At 49.1% G+C, this 17,146-nt stretch overlaps 3 protein-coding genes across 5 annotated transcripts; 1 reads left to right on the plus strand and 2 right to left on the minus strand.

Moving 5' to 3' along the window:
- Positions 1-1,455: 1,455 nt before the first annotated feature.
- On the plus strand, positions 1,456-6,721 carry LOC142063035 (glutamine amidotransferase-like class 1 domain-containing protein 3, mitochondrial). Its single transcript, XM_075106316.1, has 4 exons — positions 1,456-1,820; positions 3,948-4,119; positions 4,908-5,109; positions 6,060-6,721. The coding sequence occupies exons 1-4, from the start codon at positions 1,713-1,715 to the stop codon at positions 6,250-6,252; spliced, it is 675 nt and encodes a 224-aa protein (XP_074962417.1). The 5' UTR covers positions 1,456-1,712; the 3' UTR covers positions 6,253-6,721.
- A 1,642-nt stretch (positions 6,722-8,363) lies between these two features.
- Positions 8,364-12,224, minus strand: LOC142063037 (centrin-1-like). 2 transcript variants are annotated; one of them, XM_075106320.1, is made up of 4 exons: positions 12,135-12,224; positions 10,129-10,257; positions 8,745-8,882; positions 8,364-8,523 (listed from the first exon to the last, which is right to left on the minus strand). In XM_075106320.1, the coding sequence occupies exons 2-4, from the start codon at positions 10,213-10,215 to the stop codon at positions 8,437-8,439; spliced, it is 312 nt and encodes a 103-aa protein (XP_074962421.1). In that variant the 5' UTR covers positions 10,216-10,257; positions 12,135-12,224; the 3' UTR covers positions 8,364-8,436. The 2 variants fall into 2 exon arrangements, with proteins under 2 accessions (XP_074962421.1, XP_074962420.1); XM_075106319.1 differs by lacking the exon at positions 12,135-12,224 and adding an exon at positions 10,537-11,509.
- On the minus strand, positions 12,136-17,103 carry LOC142063036 (centrin-2-like). Of its 2 annotated transcripts, XM_075106317.1 has the most exons (6): positions 16,893-16,956; positions 16,577-16,735; positions 14,905-15,033; positions 14,063-14,200; positions 13,116-13,247; positions 12,136-12,260 (listed from the first exon to the last, which is right to left on the minus strand). In XM_075106317.1, exons 1-5 carry the CDS (start codon positions 16,944-16,946, stop codon positions 13,158-13,160), a joined length of 570 nt encoding a protein of 189 aa, XP_074962418.1. In that variant the 5' UTR covers positions 16,947-16,956; the 3' UTR covers positions 12,136-12,260; positions 13,116-13,157. The 2 variants fall into 2 exon arrangements, with proteins under 2 accessions (XP_074962418.1, XP_074962419.1); XM_075106318.1 differs by lacking the exon at positions 12,136-12,260 and having other exon boundaries at positions 12,917-13,247; positions 16,893-17,103.
- Positions 17,104-17,146: the final 43 nt, after the last annotated feature.

The following is a 17,146-nucleotide window of genomic DNA, read 5'->3' on the forward strand; positions in this document are numbered from 1 at the left end:
TTTCTTCAGGGCTTTAGAGGACAGTTATCTTTACCTGTGTTCACCCTTCAAGAAAAGCTTTGAGGCAACAGGATTCCTTCATGCTCATCTTCACTAGAATATCAATGCAGATGAAAGCAAGGTATTAATATTAAAGCCCAATGTCTCTACCATAATAAACGTGTGCAGATATTCCCACACAGAATGGAATAACTCAGCTTGAAAGTATTATTTATCAGGAATACGTTTTTTGCAGATAGATCTTTAGGTTCAATAAGTCTGTTGAGATAGATCTTATTACGTACGGAAGCAAGCATTGGAACAAGCCTGGTTTGTCCAGTTACACCTAACCAATTGTACCAGTAAGGGAAACCAGCTCAGTCGGTCTCCAACAGGCAGAGCTAAATTATATGGTTTGCAGCAAGCAGTAAGTTTGTTTAAATCATCAGCCTCTGGCTATCTTTGTCCCACCATTAACGCGACTGCTCTCTAACCAGTTGCAGGAAGAAACTACCTCTCCAAGTTGCGGCATGATTCAGCTGTTTTTTCACGCAAGCGTGAATAATACATTTCTAAACCACGGTTGGCATACCTTAGACACCAAACCAAACAGCAGTGAGAAAAGGCTTTGGGTGTTTTCCACACATCTCTTGAGGTGTAATTCCTGTTCTGGGTAATAAAAGTAACTAAAAGGGAAGAGCCTGCGTTAGATTAGCTGGACTGCAAGTCTTTTCTCATGTGCTTTTTGTTCCCAGCAGCCAGGACAATATCACTAGTTTTAAGAGATGCATGCAATAAATGAAGCCACATGCATTAGCAATGAGTATCTTTCTCATGCCTTCTATGACTGACAAACTTGCCAGACGCTATTTCATTATACACAGGATGTATTTCATGTCTCTTCCAAACATAATTGAGACCTAAAGAAAATTTCTTATCGATAACCCCTGAAAAACACCCTTCAGCCGCACTGCATGAAGCCAGTTGTTCTCTGAAGAGTGGCGAGAGAGCCCCAATGGGCCACAGTTATTTCAATGGCGCAAAGCTGAAATGAAGAGGTACGTAATCACCTCAGGTGTGAGCATATCGGGGAGAAGGAAGAACAAGTCTCTGCACGAGCAAGGGATTTTCCCCATCACATGCTGTAAATCTTGCTGTCAATTCCTGGTACCGCTTTCCTGGCAAATGGAGAGATGGTGCTGTTGATGAAGAATCAAGTTATTAATTTCTTGCCTCAGGACCCAAAGGCCAGGGAACAACTACAGCTGAGTGCAAAACATCTGCTCTTGAGACATGAGATAGGAGGAAAAGAACATTTACGGTTCAAAAAAGAAATCTTGGTGTTAAAAGACTGAGGCTGCCTATGCAGTGTAGGGTTTAAAAAAATGGGGCACAGAGAGGAATGCACTGGCTTGAATACTTGCTCTGGGCGGGTTCCCTTTGATACCAACCTGTGTGCAAGGACCTTGGTACTTTAGTCTGAAAAACGCTTTGGAGACAACGTGCTGAGAAGATCTGCAAGGGAGCAGTCAGTTGAGGAAACAAATAATATTTACATGCCCTGCCTGTGGCACTGGAAATAGAACCTTTTTGCCAGTAAGAAATTCAGCCCAACCCTCCTGGCCCCACCTGCTCCTGGGGGAGGGAGCACGCTATAAAAGGCTCTGGGCAGTGAACAGAGATGCACAGCAATTTGGGGCTCTCCAGGGAATCCTCCTGCTCGGCTTGTGACCATGGGAAAGAGAGTGGCTGTCGTGCTGGCTGGCTGTGGGGTGTACGACGGGAGTGAGATCCATGAGTCTTCTGCCGTGCTGGTGCATCTCAGCAGGGAGGGGGCACAGGTAAGAGGCACCCTGGCAGGCTCTTGCCCCACCTCGGGCTCCTTCTGCTTTGCTCTGCTTTTCAGTCTCACTCTCTTGCAGAAGGTGCTTGTCTCTGAGGAGCTTTGCAGCTTGCTGGACAAAGCACAGGCTCCCCATCGCTGCTAGGGTAATTGCAAAGCGTAAGAGTCACAGCAACTGGCACAGTGTAGGAGCTGCTACGGCGAGCGTGGAGAACTCCCTGGTCTCTGCTTTGCTCTCACAGCTCTGCTGTACGAGAGGATCGGCTTGGCGCTCTGTGCTGAGTGTATCCGAACTCTGAGAGAAACTTTCCTAAATGCATCCTCTGTTCTTTTTGGCTTGCGCTTCCTCTTTTCTGCTTTGGTATTTCTGTTTAAAAGACTGCTATTGGCTTTGGCTGTTTGAAATTCATCTTGTTAAAACCCCCAAGGTTAGAACTGAAAATAGACAAGTTCTTGTGAGTCGAACTTGAATAGGGGTAAAAAAGGTGACCCTCAAGCAGCTGCTCTCAGATGCCATTAGAGACAGTAGCCACTCTGCGAGACTGGCAGAGGAGGGAGAGGAGCCCTATGTAACACTACCCTCAGCTCTGAGCCACCCACAGATCAGGGTCAGAGCCATTCTCCTGGGAATCAGAATTGCTCCGTTAAATGCACAGTGGTGACGTACATGTGCTGCAGAGCCAGCCTGCCCAATTCCAAAGCCTTCAAAGCGTGTATTCTCTGCTTGGCTTAAAGCTGAGACCTGTCCAAACCTTTTCTCCACTGTCTATAATTTTGCCTCCTCTTCTCTCCCGGAGCTGCTGCTGTGGCTGCCCTCCGGCCATACCCTGAGTTGGCAGGCTGGGAGCACCATCCTGCACTCATCCCTTGATCAGCAAGGACCTCTGCTGGAGGAAACTCAGCCGTTATTTCAACCCCTTCCTTTTATTTTTCAGTCGTGTTTGCCTAAGGAAACAAAGAGTACCATAGCATAGACTAGACTAATTTCAGTTGGAAGGGATCTACAAAGACCATCTAGTCCAACTGTCTGACCAGCTCAGGGGTGACCAGGTTAAAGCATGTTATTAAGGGCACTGGGCAATGCCTACCTCTCCTGGAAGCCTGTTCCAGTGTTTGACCACCCTCTTGGTACAGAAATGCTTCCTAATGTCCAGTCTAATGCTCCCCTGGCACAGCTTTGAACCACTCCCACGCATCTTATCCCTGGATCCCAGGGGGACCAGCACCTCCCTCTCCCTGTCCCATCCTCAGGAAGCTGCTGAAAGAGATGAGTCGCCCCTCATCCCCGTTCTCCAAACAAGACAAACCCAAAGACCTCAGCAGCTCCTCACAGGGCATGCCTTCCAGCCCTGTCACCAACTTTGTTGCCCTCCTCTGGATGCCTCTGAGTACCTTAACACCCTTCTTAAATTGTGGGGTCCAGGACTGCAAAGCTTGTACAGTCCCAAAATCTATCAGCCATCTGTTTGCCACCCTCTGCTCTTCATCACTGCATGTGAGCTTGAAACAGTTCTGAAGGAAGAGGAGGCATTTTTCAGAAAAAGAAATACTTTGGCTTTGGGAAAACAGAGGCCAGGGAGAAGCAACTCAAAGTCCTGTCTTTGAGGGCGGCCTGTGGTTTGCCAGCAGCTTGCTGGGCAGCCAGCACCCCTAGGAGAGGACTGGCTTTGTGGGGGCAGCTGGGGCAGGGCTGGGTTGCCCCAGTGAAGGTGATTGCTCGAGATGCAGGTGGAAACCTCTAAGAAACAGCCTCACCTATGGCTCTTGGGACACCTCATTTTCCTAGGGAGGAAAGGAGTCACTGCTCCCTCTCCAGCACTTCAGGCCCCCAGACAAGCAGTGTGGGCTAGCTGCTTTGCTTCCACCTAACACCACCCTCATTCCTTCAAGATCAGCGTAAATGTTCCTGTGCAGAAGCTACAAAAGTCCTTCCTTTCTTTCTCCTCCCTATGACAATAACCTTCCTGATGCCAGGATCAGATACAGGTGAGCCTGAAGGTCGCTGCATTCACCAGCAAACTTCTTCCCTAACAAAGTAACTCAAGCACTTAATTCACTACCCATGGTCTTTAACATGCTTAGGATACATGACAGAAGGATAACAGATCTTTCCCCTCCTCGCCAGGCAGAGGTTTATGCTCCTGATGTCGACCAGATGCATGTGGTGGACCACGTGAAAGGACAGCCAACTCAGGAGAAGCGCAACGTGCTAGTTGAAAGTGCCAGAATAGCCAGAGGCAACATCAAGGATCTAGCCAAGCTGGATGTCAAGGGGCTGGACGCCCTCATCATACCAGGTGGGATGGCATGCAGGGTCTGCAGGCCCAGGGTCTCAGGAACAGCTTAGAAATGCCATAAGCCTTGAACGGCATGGGAGTCATGGGCTGGAGATGAACTGGGCAGAGCCCCGGGGAAGATGACAGGCTGGAAGCATGGACTAGAAGGACAGACATCTTCCGTCTGTGCTGGCACTGGCAGGCCAGCTTGGACTTAGATCAAAAGAGAACATGGCAATGCAGAAGCTTATCCCAAGAGGATAGAGCCGATAACTGCCAAATAAATTATCCTTTGTACCATCTACTGAGCTTTTCTTTTTACTGGATGTAACAGCATCCCCTCCCTCACCGCCGTGCGTACCTCCTTATCAGGAGAAGAGGCTGGGACAGGGAGGGGGTGACTCAAAAGCGGAAAGCCTGGCCAGTCTGGCAATTCATCTCTAGTGAAAGTAACCAGTGATTTCTGTGGGGATGGAAGAGGCCTGAGGCAAGGTTTAAGTGACAAGTGAAAACTTGTCAGCATGTTCTACTGCCACTGGGAAAAGAGCTCACGGGTGAGACACGGTACCTAACGGAGCATCAGCACCTCTCCGCTTCAGTTCTGTATGGAAGCAAGAAAGGTGCTTCGATGTCTCATCCCCTGGCACCCAGCTCACAAAGTTTCAGCTTGTCTAGTTTTAATTCTTTTATCAACATTGGACAAATGCTGCCATCCTCCAAACCCATTTCAGCATTCTGCTAAGTAATACCTGAAAAAATCCCGCCCTGGAGTACTGATCTTCCAGCCTAATCTGTTCTTCTTCACTCAGGTGGCTTTGGAGTGGCTAAAAACCTGAGCACTTGGGCCACCCAAGGCAAGAACTGCGTCATCTCCAAAGAGGTGGAGGACGTCCTGAAGGCATTCCACGCTGCCAAAAAGCCCATCGGACTGTGCTGCATTTCCCCAGTGCTGGCAGCCAAAATCTTCCCGGGTTGCGAGCTGACCGTGGGTCACGACACAGAGTGTGAGAAGTAAGTAACCTCGGAGCGCCGGTAGGGAATCACACCACGAACATCAGAGATCAGCAACGCCTCCCCAGCGTGCACAGCACCCTGCCTCAGCTCTCCTGCCCGGATATCTGAAGTCTTGTGATGAGCTGAATGTTATTTCTCAGAGTGAATGATCCACACCATGCATTTATTAAATTAATCTTGCCTGATAAATCAAATAATCAGAGTTTTTGAGGTACCCCGTGTCACTTCCTATTCCTCTACATACATCTCCTTTGAAAACTTGAAATCTGGTTCTACTCCCTACAGTAGGGAGTCGGTATTTTTGTGTACTTCTTTCCACAACTCTGATGGCTTAAAATAAGACACTTTATTTTAAACACAATCTTATATTTGCCTCCCCAGTGCACGTAGCAACCTGTCTCATGCACCTCTTGGTCCCAGGGTAGGAAAGACCCCAGACCACTGACTCGTGAAGTTAAGCAGATCCTAGGTAGGAACAGGATGGTTGCACAAGACTCAGTAGCGTTAAGAGAGGGAGGGGGTTAAACTGTCCTTCCTCAAAGGGGAAAGCTGAGACTGAACTCTCCCAGTGGCAGGGAAGGAACTATGATGGCTCCTGCTCAGAAATGATGTCACTTGTAGGAAGCTGGTGAAAAAAAAACCCAAACCTAAACACGAAGCGTGGAGTGGGCAGAGTTAAGTAGGGGAATGTCTACACTGGAACATCAAGGTTTTATTTTGGCTTTACTTCAGATTTTCAACTCACTGTAGTCTGGAGGTTTTCCTGGCTCTATAGTCCTCCAGAAACAACTCTGCCAGGAAAAGATTCGGATCCTATTGAGCCGGCTTTGTGTAGGGCCCATCCATCATCCTGTAATCAACAGACTTCTCACTCCAGGCCCTCGTCAAATGGCTCTGGGTAACACCGGCTTCCCCACACAGGGTTTATTCTCTTTTTTCCCTTGTAGATGGCCTTACGCAAAGACTGCTGAGACCATGAAGGAGCTTGGCTGCAAGCACGTGAACAAACACGTCACCGAAATCCACGTGGATGCGAAGAACAAGCTGGTGACCACCAGCGCCTTCATGTGCAACGCCCCCATTCACGAGATCTATGATGGCATCGGAAAAATGGTCAGAGAAGTGGTCAGGCTTGCCTGAATGCCTCAGAGCCACAGAATCTGTCTCCTCTGGAGCGCAGGCACTGAGCCTCGGATGATCTCCTTCCCCTTTTACACCCCCACGCCAACCAGCGCACTGCTACGCAGCCGGAGTCCTTCCCCCCCACGGGCCCACCGGCGGCTGCTGGGGAGGGAGAACTCCGGAGCAACGGGAGCGTTGTCGTGTCCTGCCGAGGACACGCCACTTAATGACCGTATACTGGCAGTAACTGGAGCATGGGCACGCATTGGGCTGGCGTGCAAAAGCCAGGTTTCCAAGGGGCTCAAGTACAGCCACTGTCTTTGGTCCTGCGGGGCTGAGGGGTTGCCTGGGCCGTGTCAGCCGTGACTGGTCCCTTGCTGCCAGTACCTCAAACTCCCCGCGCACCCCATAGAATGGAGGAATTGGTGGCGAAAGGAATAAAGCTGAATAAAACCTGAATAAAACCTGACACTTTTTACCTGGGCTGAATTCTCCTTTCGTTTTTGACTTTCACGCTGGATGAGGAGATGCTCTTAGTGCTGCTGGTTGGGCAAGGAGCGGGGAAAACGGCACAAGAGGTCACCAACAACAAACCCCATGTGTTTTGCTAGGATTTGTCAGAACCCAGACCTGGGCACGAATATGTCATGGGTGAAAGCAGACCCAAACCAACTAGCATCCAGGTCTCACGTTAACGATCTTGCGTTAACGGAAGACCTGCCATGATAGCGTGGAACATTTTGGAAGCAGCCTTCCATACTGCTCCCAGGCAAAACGAGTGCAGGGTGAGGCCTAGGCATCGCAGAGAACACGGTGCCACTTCCAGTCCCTTCCAGTCCCTGGGAGAATTCCTAGAAACAACCCGGGAGCAACAGCTGTGCACGACAGGGACAGACAAGATACCCCACCTCGCCGAAACCTGAACGGCAAGCTGGGAGCTGGCTGGGCGATAGCAAAGCCTGGCAAGCAGCGGCACTAAAAATAACCCAGTATCGGGCACGGCTGTTCAGACAACGGGTTTTTGAGGCCAGAGGGAAGCGTTTGTGCATCTAATCTGGCTGCTGCAGGAGCTGTGAAGAGCACAGCAGCTTACACTGGGCTGCAGCAAGAATGCCGAGAGGATTCAGTCTTCACCTGAAGACACTGCTGTAGCATTTGATAGCTCATTCTCAGTTAACCAATATCATTTCAGAAAAGCCAAGCTTTATTTCTCTCTCACAGTTGAAGAGCTTACTCCCAGCCCCCGGACGCTGGCAGGTTTGTCTCCACTAGGCTTTTTAGATGGTAGATGGTATGTTCTTCTTATACAGGTGGTATCACATAATTGTCACAGACTGAGCTGTTTCATTCTCTCTGCGTTAAACTTGTTTTCTAAGCCAGCAACTATTTCCTGAGCCTCTCCTCAGCAAACTTTTCAGGCTTTTTGCATCCTTTTCAAAACACCAGCATATTTTTGCGCTCTCACCAACGTGGCGAGATCCTTCGAGACTACGCTGGTGGCCAGAGTGGGAAGAAATCACCCACCCGCTGCAGCAGTGCTCCAAAGAGGGGTTCAGGCACACCTGGCAGCGACAGAACAGCCCGGAAGAGCACAATACAGCAATTCTAGCCAGGTTTCTAATGACAACGTCGCTTATCCACTCTTTCTGGTGTTAATTCTTCCTACTGATTCTCCTACTGATCATTTCCACCCCATTGGCCACCTTACGCAGCCTGTTGCAAAGGTGTGAAAGCCTCCAAGACATAAAGGACCAGTTGGTTTTGGGACAGGACCCGCCAGGCAGAGAAGGCAAGTGTTTGCCAGCACAAAAATCCCTCTGCTCCCTTGAGCCTTCAGCAATCCCCTGCAGGATTTTCTGAGACTAAGATTGTTTTGACTAACTAACAGATAGGCTGAAAAGCTAGGGGATGTAAACACAACAGGGAGCATTCCAGGGACTGGCTGAAGAATCTGAATTAATCTCTAACTTTAGATCCAACCCACACAGACACTGTGCTAGTAACAACACTGTTTGCTGGGATGCGGTACCGCTTCCGCTGGTGGAGCAGAAAAATCAACCCAAAGATGAAACATTAACAATATTTCGGTGTGTTTTGACACCCAAGAAAGGCAACAAACAAGAAATAAGGAAGCTGGAGAAAAGTGGCATTGTAACTAGTTGTTTACATAGGAAAGGGAGGAAAAAACCCAAAATCCTGTAGTTATGGGTCGGTCAGTGTCAGCATCCGTAGGAACTCCTGCTTGTCCACTTCCCCATCTCCATCCACATCTGCTTCATCAATCATCTCCTGTGGGACAGCAAAGGTTTGGTGACCAGGTTAGGATGGATCCGAGAGGGTCACAAAGTGCCAGCGCTGGTGAAGGTCTCAGGCCAGGCCCAAGCGGGCCAGAGATCGCGTCCCTTGCAAAGCAACGCGGCACGGTCCCTCAGGAAGGCTCCCTTGGAGGGCAAGCACTGCCCTCCCTCCCTGAGCAGAGCACGAGAGGAATATGTTTGTACTTCACAAACCTGCAGCTCCTCATCCGTGATGCCTTCCCCAAGCTCACTAGCCACCACCTTGAGATTCTCAAAGGAGATCTTGCCAGTGCCATCACAATCAAACACCCTGAAAGCTTCCAGGATCTCCTTTTCCAAACACGGCTCTGCCTTAGCAAGGAAATGAAAAATGCCATCATGTAAACACGACATCATACTGCCCTACAGACCCCAGCCAGGCGCTTCAGCCAGCAAACATTTGCAATCAAATCCAAGACATCATTTGGGGGAAAACACAGCCATAGAAGAGGGTTACCTACTGCTGCTATTTCACCTTTGCCTCTCCCCACCCGGTATAACTGCACTAAAGGAAAAGCTCCAGAGACTCCGTCTGAGCAGCATGGGGACGTGGCCTGGAATATCCTGGCCAGGCTTTGACAGGAAGAAGGGGACTGGCCCTGCTGCTGGAGGAGGAAGCAGCTGCCATGATCCAAAGGCTACCAGTTTATTTTATGTCAAAAACGAGCCAGGCTGATGCTGGCTCTTACTGTCCTCGCTCACCTCACACGCAGGCCTGCAGTTGGGTGTGGGCTTTGACTGAACTAAGGGGAAAACAGGGATCTTCACCGCCCCCTTTGCATGGCTCCTGTGCGTACGCACCCTGGGAGCTACGAACGCAAGATGCCATGCCAGCTACGCCCTGGTCACCTCCCAGGCACCCCACAAAGCCTTGCCATGAAATGGGAAGGGTGGAAGGGGCAGAACCAGGCACCAGGCAAGCTGGTGCTCTGTTGAGAACGGTCTACGCCTGCACGCAGCGAGGCAAGAGGGGATGCAGAGGTGGCTGAGCCACAGGACTCTCAGACAGGTGATGAGGACTAGGGAACAAGAAGCAGACAGGTGGCATCAAACGGCAGCCCTTCGGACACTGCACGAGCTTGCGGGGCTGCTGCCCGCAGGAGGAGCTGACAGTGTCAGCACATACTGAGGCATGATTTCGCTGCAGATGGTGAATTGTTCATCTGATGTATGACATTTGCTCACTGCTGTCTTGAACTGAAGATAAATAGCCCTGTGACTATAAAGACAGAACTGAAATTTCATGTGGAAAGGCTTAAGGGGAGCATGGGCTCCTAGGTGCTGCGTGTGCTCAGGACACTCTGGGATGGGAGGGAGATTCCTGCTGAGGTGCAGCTCCCTCTATGTGAACCAGCCCTCCTGCTCCCTCTACAGCTCATGGAAAGAGGCAAGAGGGGTAACGGCAATTCACCTAAAGGTAGATATCTAAAATAGCTCAGATAAAACTCCTGAAACACTCCTGTTTTTCCCCTGCAGGGAACCAGAGCGACCCAATGTACTGTGGCTACCTGCACTGTAAGGTTAGGCAAGAGGAATTTCACTCTTTGTAACCACATACCATTTTCTGAGTCACCACCTGCAGGAACGACTTAAAGGTTAGCTTCCCTGACCCTTCTTCGCCGAATTCAGAGATGATTCTCTTCATCTCCTCTTTCCCCAGTTCACAGCCCAGAGCCCTTACGGTTATCTGCCGAAAAAGAAAACAGACCAATGTCTTGGTGTACAGATCAAACAGAAACAAAGAGGGGAAGATGTTTGAAACAAGCAGGTACATGAAACTAGTGAAACCCCCTCCAACGTTTCATTCAACAGCTATTCAGCCACCATTTTGCCTCTAGAGAACAGGGTTCTGCAGCTGTCTAACATCAATAGTACAAGGCCATGAAAAATGAGCAGCGAAGAGCTCTCAGCAAGGGCCGAGAAGGAAGGCTGTGGTCCCGCCTGAGGTCAGTAAGCTGGCACAAACCTTACACCACTGATGGCTGCATAACGAGCCCGAGTTCAGGCAGCAACGTCCGTTAACACAGCAAGTGGTCCCAAAGCAACAGGTGGCAAACAGCAGTTGCTTCATCGCTGCTCCGCAGCAGCCTTTATCAGCTGCTTGTAAATGATTAGACCCATTTCCAACATTTACTTTTACTGCCAGTCACTTTGTTTGACTACAGTAATTCAGGTTCCAAGTTTAACTGCGGTCACAAAGCAACTGTGTCATTTCTATCAGCCTGAGGGGATCCAGGCTTCTCATCTGGGTTACGCAGGCTGTGCAAACACATCCCAAAGAGCAGCAAACTGAACACCCTTGAGCTACACAAACTTGCACCGTGTTTGTAAAGGCTGTTAGAGGACAGGGGTTGTTAGAGACTTTTGCCTGCAAAATGTCATTTCACCTCAACTTCCTGAGGACAGGGGTCACTGTGAAGAAAGACAGGGCAGGAGACTCCTGAGATTTGCTCCACATTGTCACAGAAAAAGGACCTAAAGCCCCTACTGATCTGGGCTGAGCTCAGTCAGCAGCAGAATAATGACAAGCTCTACATGCTGTTCTAAACTCCCACCGCAGGCACGGCAGTACGCCAGCAATGCTACAGTAATGCGATTTTCCACGTGTGCAATGGGCTGTGATGGGTACGCTGCACATCCATGCCTTCCTTCAGGCCTGGCCAAACAAAGTCCCTGCAGCACAGGTTAACGGTATCTTGGTGCACTGATGAAAGCATGAGAGATTCACAACCAGGGTAGGACAGCAGACGGCCTCTGGATGGCGGTGGAACAACTTCGCTCCACCTCCTAAAAGCTCACTGACCAGTGGTTCTCCTTCCTGACCAGGTTTTCTTCTCCATAGCCCAGAGGCATGTGGAAGAACCTACGTGGAGTTTCATGGGGGCCAAAGAGGACAAGCGAGGAGTCACTAAACCCCACAGCCTTTGTTTTCACCGGTAAAGTCTCTGCATTTATACAGCTCCTTGCCTTCAAGTCGCTGACATCTATCAGGCCCGAGCGATCACGATCGAACAACTCAAAGGCCTCCTGCAGTTCTCGCCTCAGCTCTTTGCTGACCGGGAAGGCGAGGGCCAGTTCCTCCGTCGGGGAGCTCCCCCCGGCAGCACCTTCCTCGCCGCCGCCAGCCTGCGGGAGAGCGGGCCGGCGCCCTCAGGCGGGCGGCACCGGACGCGTTCCCCCCATCCCGCCCGCGTTCCCAGGAGCGCTCACCGCGCCACGGCCTCCCCCTTCCCTCCGCAACCCCCCGCCCGGCCTCACCGGCCGGGACAGGCCGAGCTGCCGCCCCGCCGGGGCCGCCGCCAGCCCCGGCCGCCCTGGGGGGACCTCGGAGGAGGTACGCCCCGCTCACCATCCCGCCGCCCTCCCAGCCACGCTCCTCATTGGCTAACACTCCTGCTCCTCAGGGAAAGCGCGGCGGCTGATTGGCCGAGACGCAGATGGGGCGGGACAAGGCCTGCGGGCCCTCGTGCCGATCGCCTCACGAACCGTGAAGCTCAACCGCCAGCCTAACGCATTTATTAAACTAATCACGAACGATAAATTAATTAATCAGATGTAACGTACCCCTTTCTGATGTACCCCTTGTCACTTCCTATTCCTCTGGGTATATCTCGTGTTAAAACTGGAACTCTGGTTCTACTCCCTACAGTGTTCTGTGCCGGGGTGTGTTCCCGTCCGGGGCAGGGGAGGCTGCACGGAGCACAAAGGAATAAATCAGATTTTGAGGGCGCTCAGATGTCTGCAAAGGAGGAAGGCAGAAACCTTCCCGTGCCTGAGAGCAGGAAGGGGCAGACCAGCGGGACGAGGGGAACAGCTGAAGCAGCAGAAGGCGAGGGAGCTCGTTCCCTTCCCGCACAAGGCAAAAGCCACCCTGCAGCTACTTGTCGGTATTTTTGTGTACTTCTTTCCACAACTCCGATGGCTTAAAATAAGACACTTTATTTCAAATACAATCTTATATTTGCAGCCACTGAATATTCCTGTGAACACACAGAGCTTTCAGCAGCAGCACTGGTAACTTTTCTTTCGCAAAGAGGTTTCTTTAAACGTGTGAACTCACAGCACTAAGTCAAGTTGCAGCAGTCTGTTTACTTCGCTTTCAGTTTAAAGAACATACTAAAAAAGGGGAATGGGATAATCACCAAAAGAGAGAGTATAAAGAACTGATCCCTGCAAATATGCCCTATAAAGAGTTCACTATAGCTAGGCCCAAACCAAGACATTAAACCAAAAAGTTCCAACTGCTGGGAAAGAGGGGTTTACGCTTTCCTATTTTGAGTCCTCTCTTTTCCAAATCGGAATCATTCGACACATGGTTTTTAATCAGGGAAGGATCAGAACACTGCCACTGAAAAATGTGATTTGTGTATTGAAAACAAAGAGTGCGACCATCTTACGAGCACAAACAAGCCACCACGGTGCTACACGTAGAGTTTAGCAGCTGGTAACTGTTCACAAACAGAAGATCATCCACTTAAAAATATTGACCTATACTTTCTCCTGTCTCAAAAGAAATAAAAGACCGTAAAAAAGTGAGGCACCTACCAAACGTATATACATATGTGCAAAAATAAATAAAATTCTGTTTCAGTAAAGGCTGGTCTTCTTCATGATCCGCAAGAACTCCTGCTCATTCACTTCCCCATCCCCATCTCTATCTGCTTCATCGATCATTTCCTGAAAGATAATTGCATTCAGAAATTAGCCGCAGATTAGACAGATTAGACTAGGATTAGAATTATTGGATTCATTCACAACTAGAACCGCTTTTTAGTGAATTGTATTGGAGGGGACAGTGTTAGCTCAACGTCAGACCTACCATGCTACAAAATATTTACTAAACTAGATGCTAATAGATTTTTGTAGATATATTTATACAAAAATATGCATAGAAAATGTTGTTTTATAGGAACTGTCCTGGAAGAAACAAAGTGCTTGGAGCAGAGTTGTTCCTTTTACATCACTTTAACTCCATGAAACTGCAATTCTACTGAGGCAATTTCAACAGCCAGGTATGCCTAACCCATCGTTGGCCTCAGAACCCATTTCCCCATTACAAACTGACAGCAGCTCTTCCGCTTCTGCCAGGAGAGAGGGAGCAGATTTTCCTAACAGTGCAAGCGTAAAGATCCCACAGGATGTTAGAGGACAGCGCCTAAACCTGAGAGACTTTACCTAAAGGCTAACCCTGAGAGGGCTTCCTTTCCCCGCTGAGGTGGGGATCCCCGTCCCTTAGTCTCGCTGCGGGCTCTAGTGCTTTGCAGACCACTCAGAGCGATGGCTCAGCTCTCCAGGCAGAAGGAGAATTAGAGAGCGACTGATTACATAGGTTTTAAATGAATGTAAATGCGAAACCAAGTTAACACACGAACGTTCCGTGACTGCTTTCCCACTCAAGGGCACAGCAGAATCTGGACCCGTCTATGATCACCACACACAAAGGCAGACAGCGAGTGTTTGTGTATGAAATGGTTTCAAATCCAGGTACAAACCTGCAGCTCTTCGTCTGTGAGGTTCTCCCCCAGTTCTTTGGCAACACGTTTGAGGTTTTTGAAAGAGATTTTGCCAGTTTCGTCATCATCAAAGAGTTTGAAAGCTTTGAGGATTTCCTCTTTGGAATCTTTTTCAGCCTTAAAGAAGGAAGCATGAGTTTAAGGAAAAAATGTAGTGGTTACATTGTAGGTAATACTCGATGTAAAGTCGTAGAAGACAAGCATCAGAAAGACTGAGAAGCTCTCTTAAGAGCAAATGCGAAGAAGCCCGCCAGCAGGAAGTGTACATGCAAAAGCTGAAGGCAGACAGAGACAGTGATGCTTCCAGACCCTCAGGGTTTCAGGGGAATATTTTTCTTTCCTAGCTAGCCAGACGCCTTTGCGATTTCAGTATCAGGATCTTCCACTGTTAAATAGCTGGTTTTACTCAGCATGTTTTAAGATTTTTGAAACCAGAGATTTCACCTTTAAATCTCTTAAAACTCAAGCAAAGAAAAGACAGTGCATTGCTACAGTCATCCGTGTCACATGTCAATACCCCAACAGCTTTCTGCAGACAGACCTTGTTTTGGTCTGGGATAAAAATCTTGATTTTGTTTTTTCCTTTTTTCTCATACACACGCACAAAACCAACTGCTACAGAAACTTGTTAACAGCATAATTATTTCAACCACACCTTGAAAAATGGGATAGGATAGTCCCTGTCCTGCAATTCTAACTTTTATATACTTTGTTGTTAAGATTAAAGTAGAGCTTTCACCTTCCACTAAAACCAACAGGTGATGGAAGGCACTCAGCCATTTTCAAAACGGCTTTCACTTTGACTTTTAAAATCGACATACCATTTTCTGTGTCATCACTACCAAGAAGTTGTTGAAGCTGATTTTTCCTGATCCTTCCTTATCAATATCTGATATCATTTTCTTGATCTCTTCTTTTTTAGGTTCAAACCCTAGTGCTCTCATGGCCACCTGTAAGGACAAAAAAAAAATATTCTGAAAATCATACAAACCTATAAACAAAACTTCAGGGGGTAAAAAAAGTTGAACTTTACACCCTGTCATGTTAAAACACGCATTATGTGTCTGAAGGAAAACAGCAAGGTAAGGGGCAGACCTAGAGCAAAGTTTCTCCGCACACGAGGGCACACCAAGATGCAGAAGACAGGCGTGCTGCCATTTGTATCCCGGACTTGTCCTTCAGCTAATTCAGAAACATTCTTACCGTCACACCCACCACCCCCAGCTCAGAACTGGCAAGGATTTGGAGGGTAAGGCTGTGTAGCAGTCTTGGGAGAAATATTTTCTCTGAGAAAAATTGGGTTCTTAGGTAAAGTCTTAGCATACCTATTTTGGTATATACTTTCTTAATTTCTTGTGATGGGCACCCAGAGTATAAGAGAGTCCTACTTCAATTAATATTTTGAAGGGAAAATCCCAAACTGTTACACAGCACTGTGGATAGCAGTTTCCAAGGCAAATGGAAAACTGAATGTTATCCATTCCTGTCAAGGGAATTGCTGCTAGCATTGCCTTTGCTATGAGAAACAAGACACTGAATAATAATTTAAAAAAAAGAGCTTATCTTTGTAAGAAAGACGACTAAATGGCAGACCCAGAACCATCTCAGCAAAATAACTTCAAGACAAGTGACTCCACTGAAGAAGTTTCCATCATACCTGCAACGCTACCAAACTCTGACGGCCTGATCTGATGGCACAGATGTGGAAGGCCTTAAGCTGGTAGACCGCAGGGAACTTAAATCAGTTAATTTTTCATTCTAGTGACAAAAATCTCTTTCAATGAATGCTGGGGAAACACAGTTCAAACACTCTGTGTTTTGCCTTTCTGACAAAGCTCCTACAGCGGCACATCGCAGGATGCCTTCACCTGCAGACCTGCGCACGCACACCTGCACGCTTCACTTTTTCCTCCTTTGATAAAGGGACAAGCGGCAAGTTTAAAACCAGGTCTCCTCCCTGTGGTCGTAAGTGATACGGACATCCAGCAGCAAATAGGAAGGGCGAATTCTGAAAGCAAAAGGAGCCCTAATTTATTGATTACTGTTCTTCCCAAAGGACAGGGTGGAGTGGGGAGGCACTGAAAGTGTTTTGCAGTAAATAAAAGCATGAAAATTAATAACATCGGTGTATTCTATAGCTCAGATAACCTAGCTTGCAAAGCATGCAATCCTCAACAAAATATAAGAGGGGGAAAAAAACCCTACCTTTTTAATATGCACAAACCCTTTTTGATGTTTTACTGACAGAGAAGGTACAGAAAATACAGAACTATCAATGTTTAGAGCCTGGCTCTAAAGACACCTGATAACAGCAGGAAAGAGTTATAATTAAACAGAAAAATGTACATGTTGACAACAAGGATTTATGCTGGGGGGGGTGGGGTGGGAATCTCTCCCTTCCTGTTCAAGGCCATTTAGGCGTTTATGCCCCTATTACTTTATAACCTCGGTAGAACTGCGCTTTTAGCAGTAGGAAAACAGGAAAGTTGTTACCTTGAGCTCCTTGACATCGATGTTCCCGGTGCCGTCCGTGTCAAACAGGTCGAACGCCTCCCGGATCTCCTGCCTCTGCTCCTCCGTCAGCTCCAGCTTGGGACTCGCTTTCTTCCTCTGGGACGCGGCTCCCAGCGGGGCCTTCGAAAAGCCGGAGGCCTTGGCACAGCAACACAAGAGCAGAGGATCAGCCCGCCGCCGCCGCCTCAACCCCCGGCCCGCGGCGCGGCGGCCCCGGGCTGACAGGGGCCTCCCCCGCGGGGCCGGGAGCGGCGGCGGAGCAGCGCGGGGCCGGGGCCGCTCCCACCGCACTCACCATCCCCGCGGCTCCGGTCCCGACAGGCCCAGACACAGTACCGCCCTTTCCCATTGGCTAACGCCCCTACGCCGTTGCTGTGGCAACCTCGCTCCTATTTGGTGGCGAGCCGGACGCGGGAGGCGTTTAGGCAGTAGCTATTGGTCAACACAAGGTTGGGGCGGATCCAAGAGGTGACATATCGGGGAGAAAAGCTTCCCTTCCTTCCCTCAACGCGATTGGCCAAAAGGGAGAGGCCGCGGGCCAATCAGCGA

Source organism: Phalacrocorax aristotelis, chromosome 11 (genome assembly GCF_949628215.1).
Source record: "Phalacrocorax aristotelis chromosome 11, bGulAri2.1, whole genome shotgun sequence".
Taxonomy (NCBI): Eukaryota; Metazoa; Chordata; class Aves; order Suliformes; family Phalacrocoracidae; genus Phalacrocorax; species Phalacrocorax aristotelis.

Bases quoted from the DNA above. Each gene is read 5' to 3' on its own strand.
- LOC142063035 (XM_075106316.1), top strand. From the start codon at position 1,713: ATGGGAAAGAGAGTGGCTGTCGTGCTGGCTGGCTGTGGGGTGTACGAC. The intron at 1,821-3,947 runs GTAAGAGGCACC...CCTCCTCGCCAG, and splicing joins TCAGCAGGGAGGGGGCACAG to GCAGAGGTTTATGCTCCTGA. The intron at 4,120-4,907 runs GTGGGATGGCAT...TTCTTCACTCAG, and splicing joins GGACGCCCTCATCATACCAG to GTGGCTTTGGAGTGGCTAAA.
- LOC142063037 (XM_075106319.1), bottom strand. From the start codon at position 10,641: ATGAAGCAACTGCTGTTTGCCACCTGTTGCTTTGGGACCACTTGCTGT. The intron at 10,258-10,536 runs GTTTGTGCCAGC...CTTTTTCGGCAG, and splicing joins GCAGCCATCAGTGGTGTAAG to ATAACCGTAAGGGCTCTGGG. The intron at 8,883-10,128 runs GTATGTGGTTAC...TTCCTTGCTAAG, and splicing joins AGGTGGTGACTCAGAAAATG to GCAGAGCCGTGTTTGGAAAA.
- LOC142063036 (XM_075106317.1), bottom strand. From the start codon at position 16,946: ATGGGAAAGGGCGGTACTGTGTCTGGGCCTGTCGGGACCGGAGCCGCG. The intron at 16,736-16,892 runs GTGAGTGCGGTG...TGCTGTGCCAAG, and splicing joins GGACCGGAGCCGCGGGGATG to GCCTCCGGCTTTTCGAAGGC. The intron at 13,248-14,062 runs GTTTGTACCTGG...ATTATCTTTCAG, and splicing joins TCACAGACGAAGAGCTGCAG to GAAATGATCGATGAAGCAGA.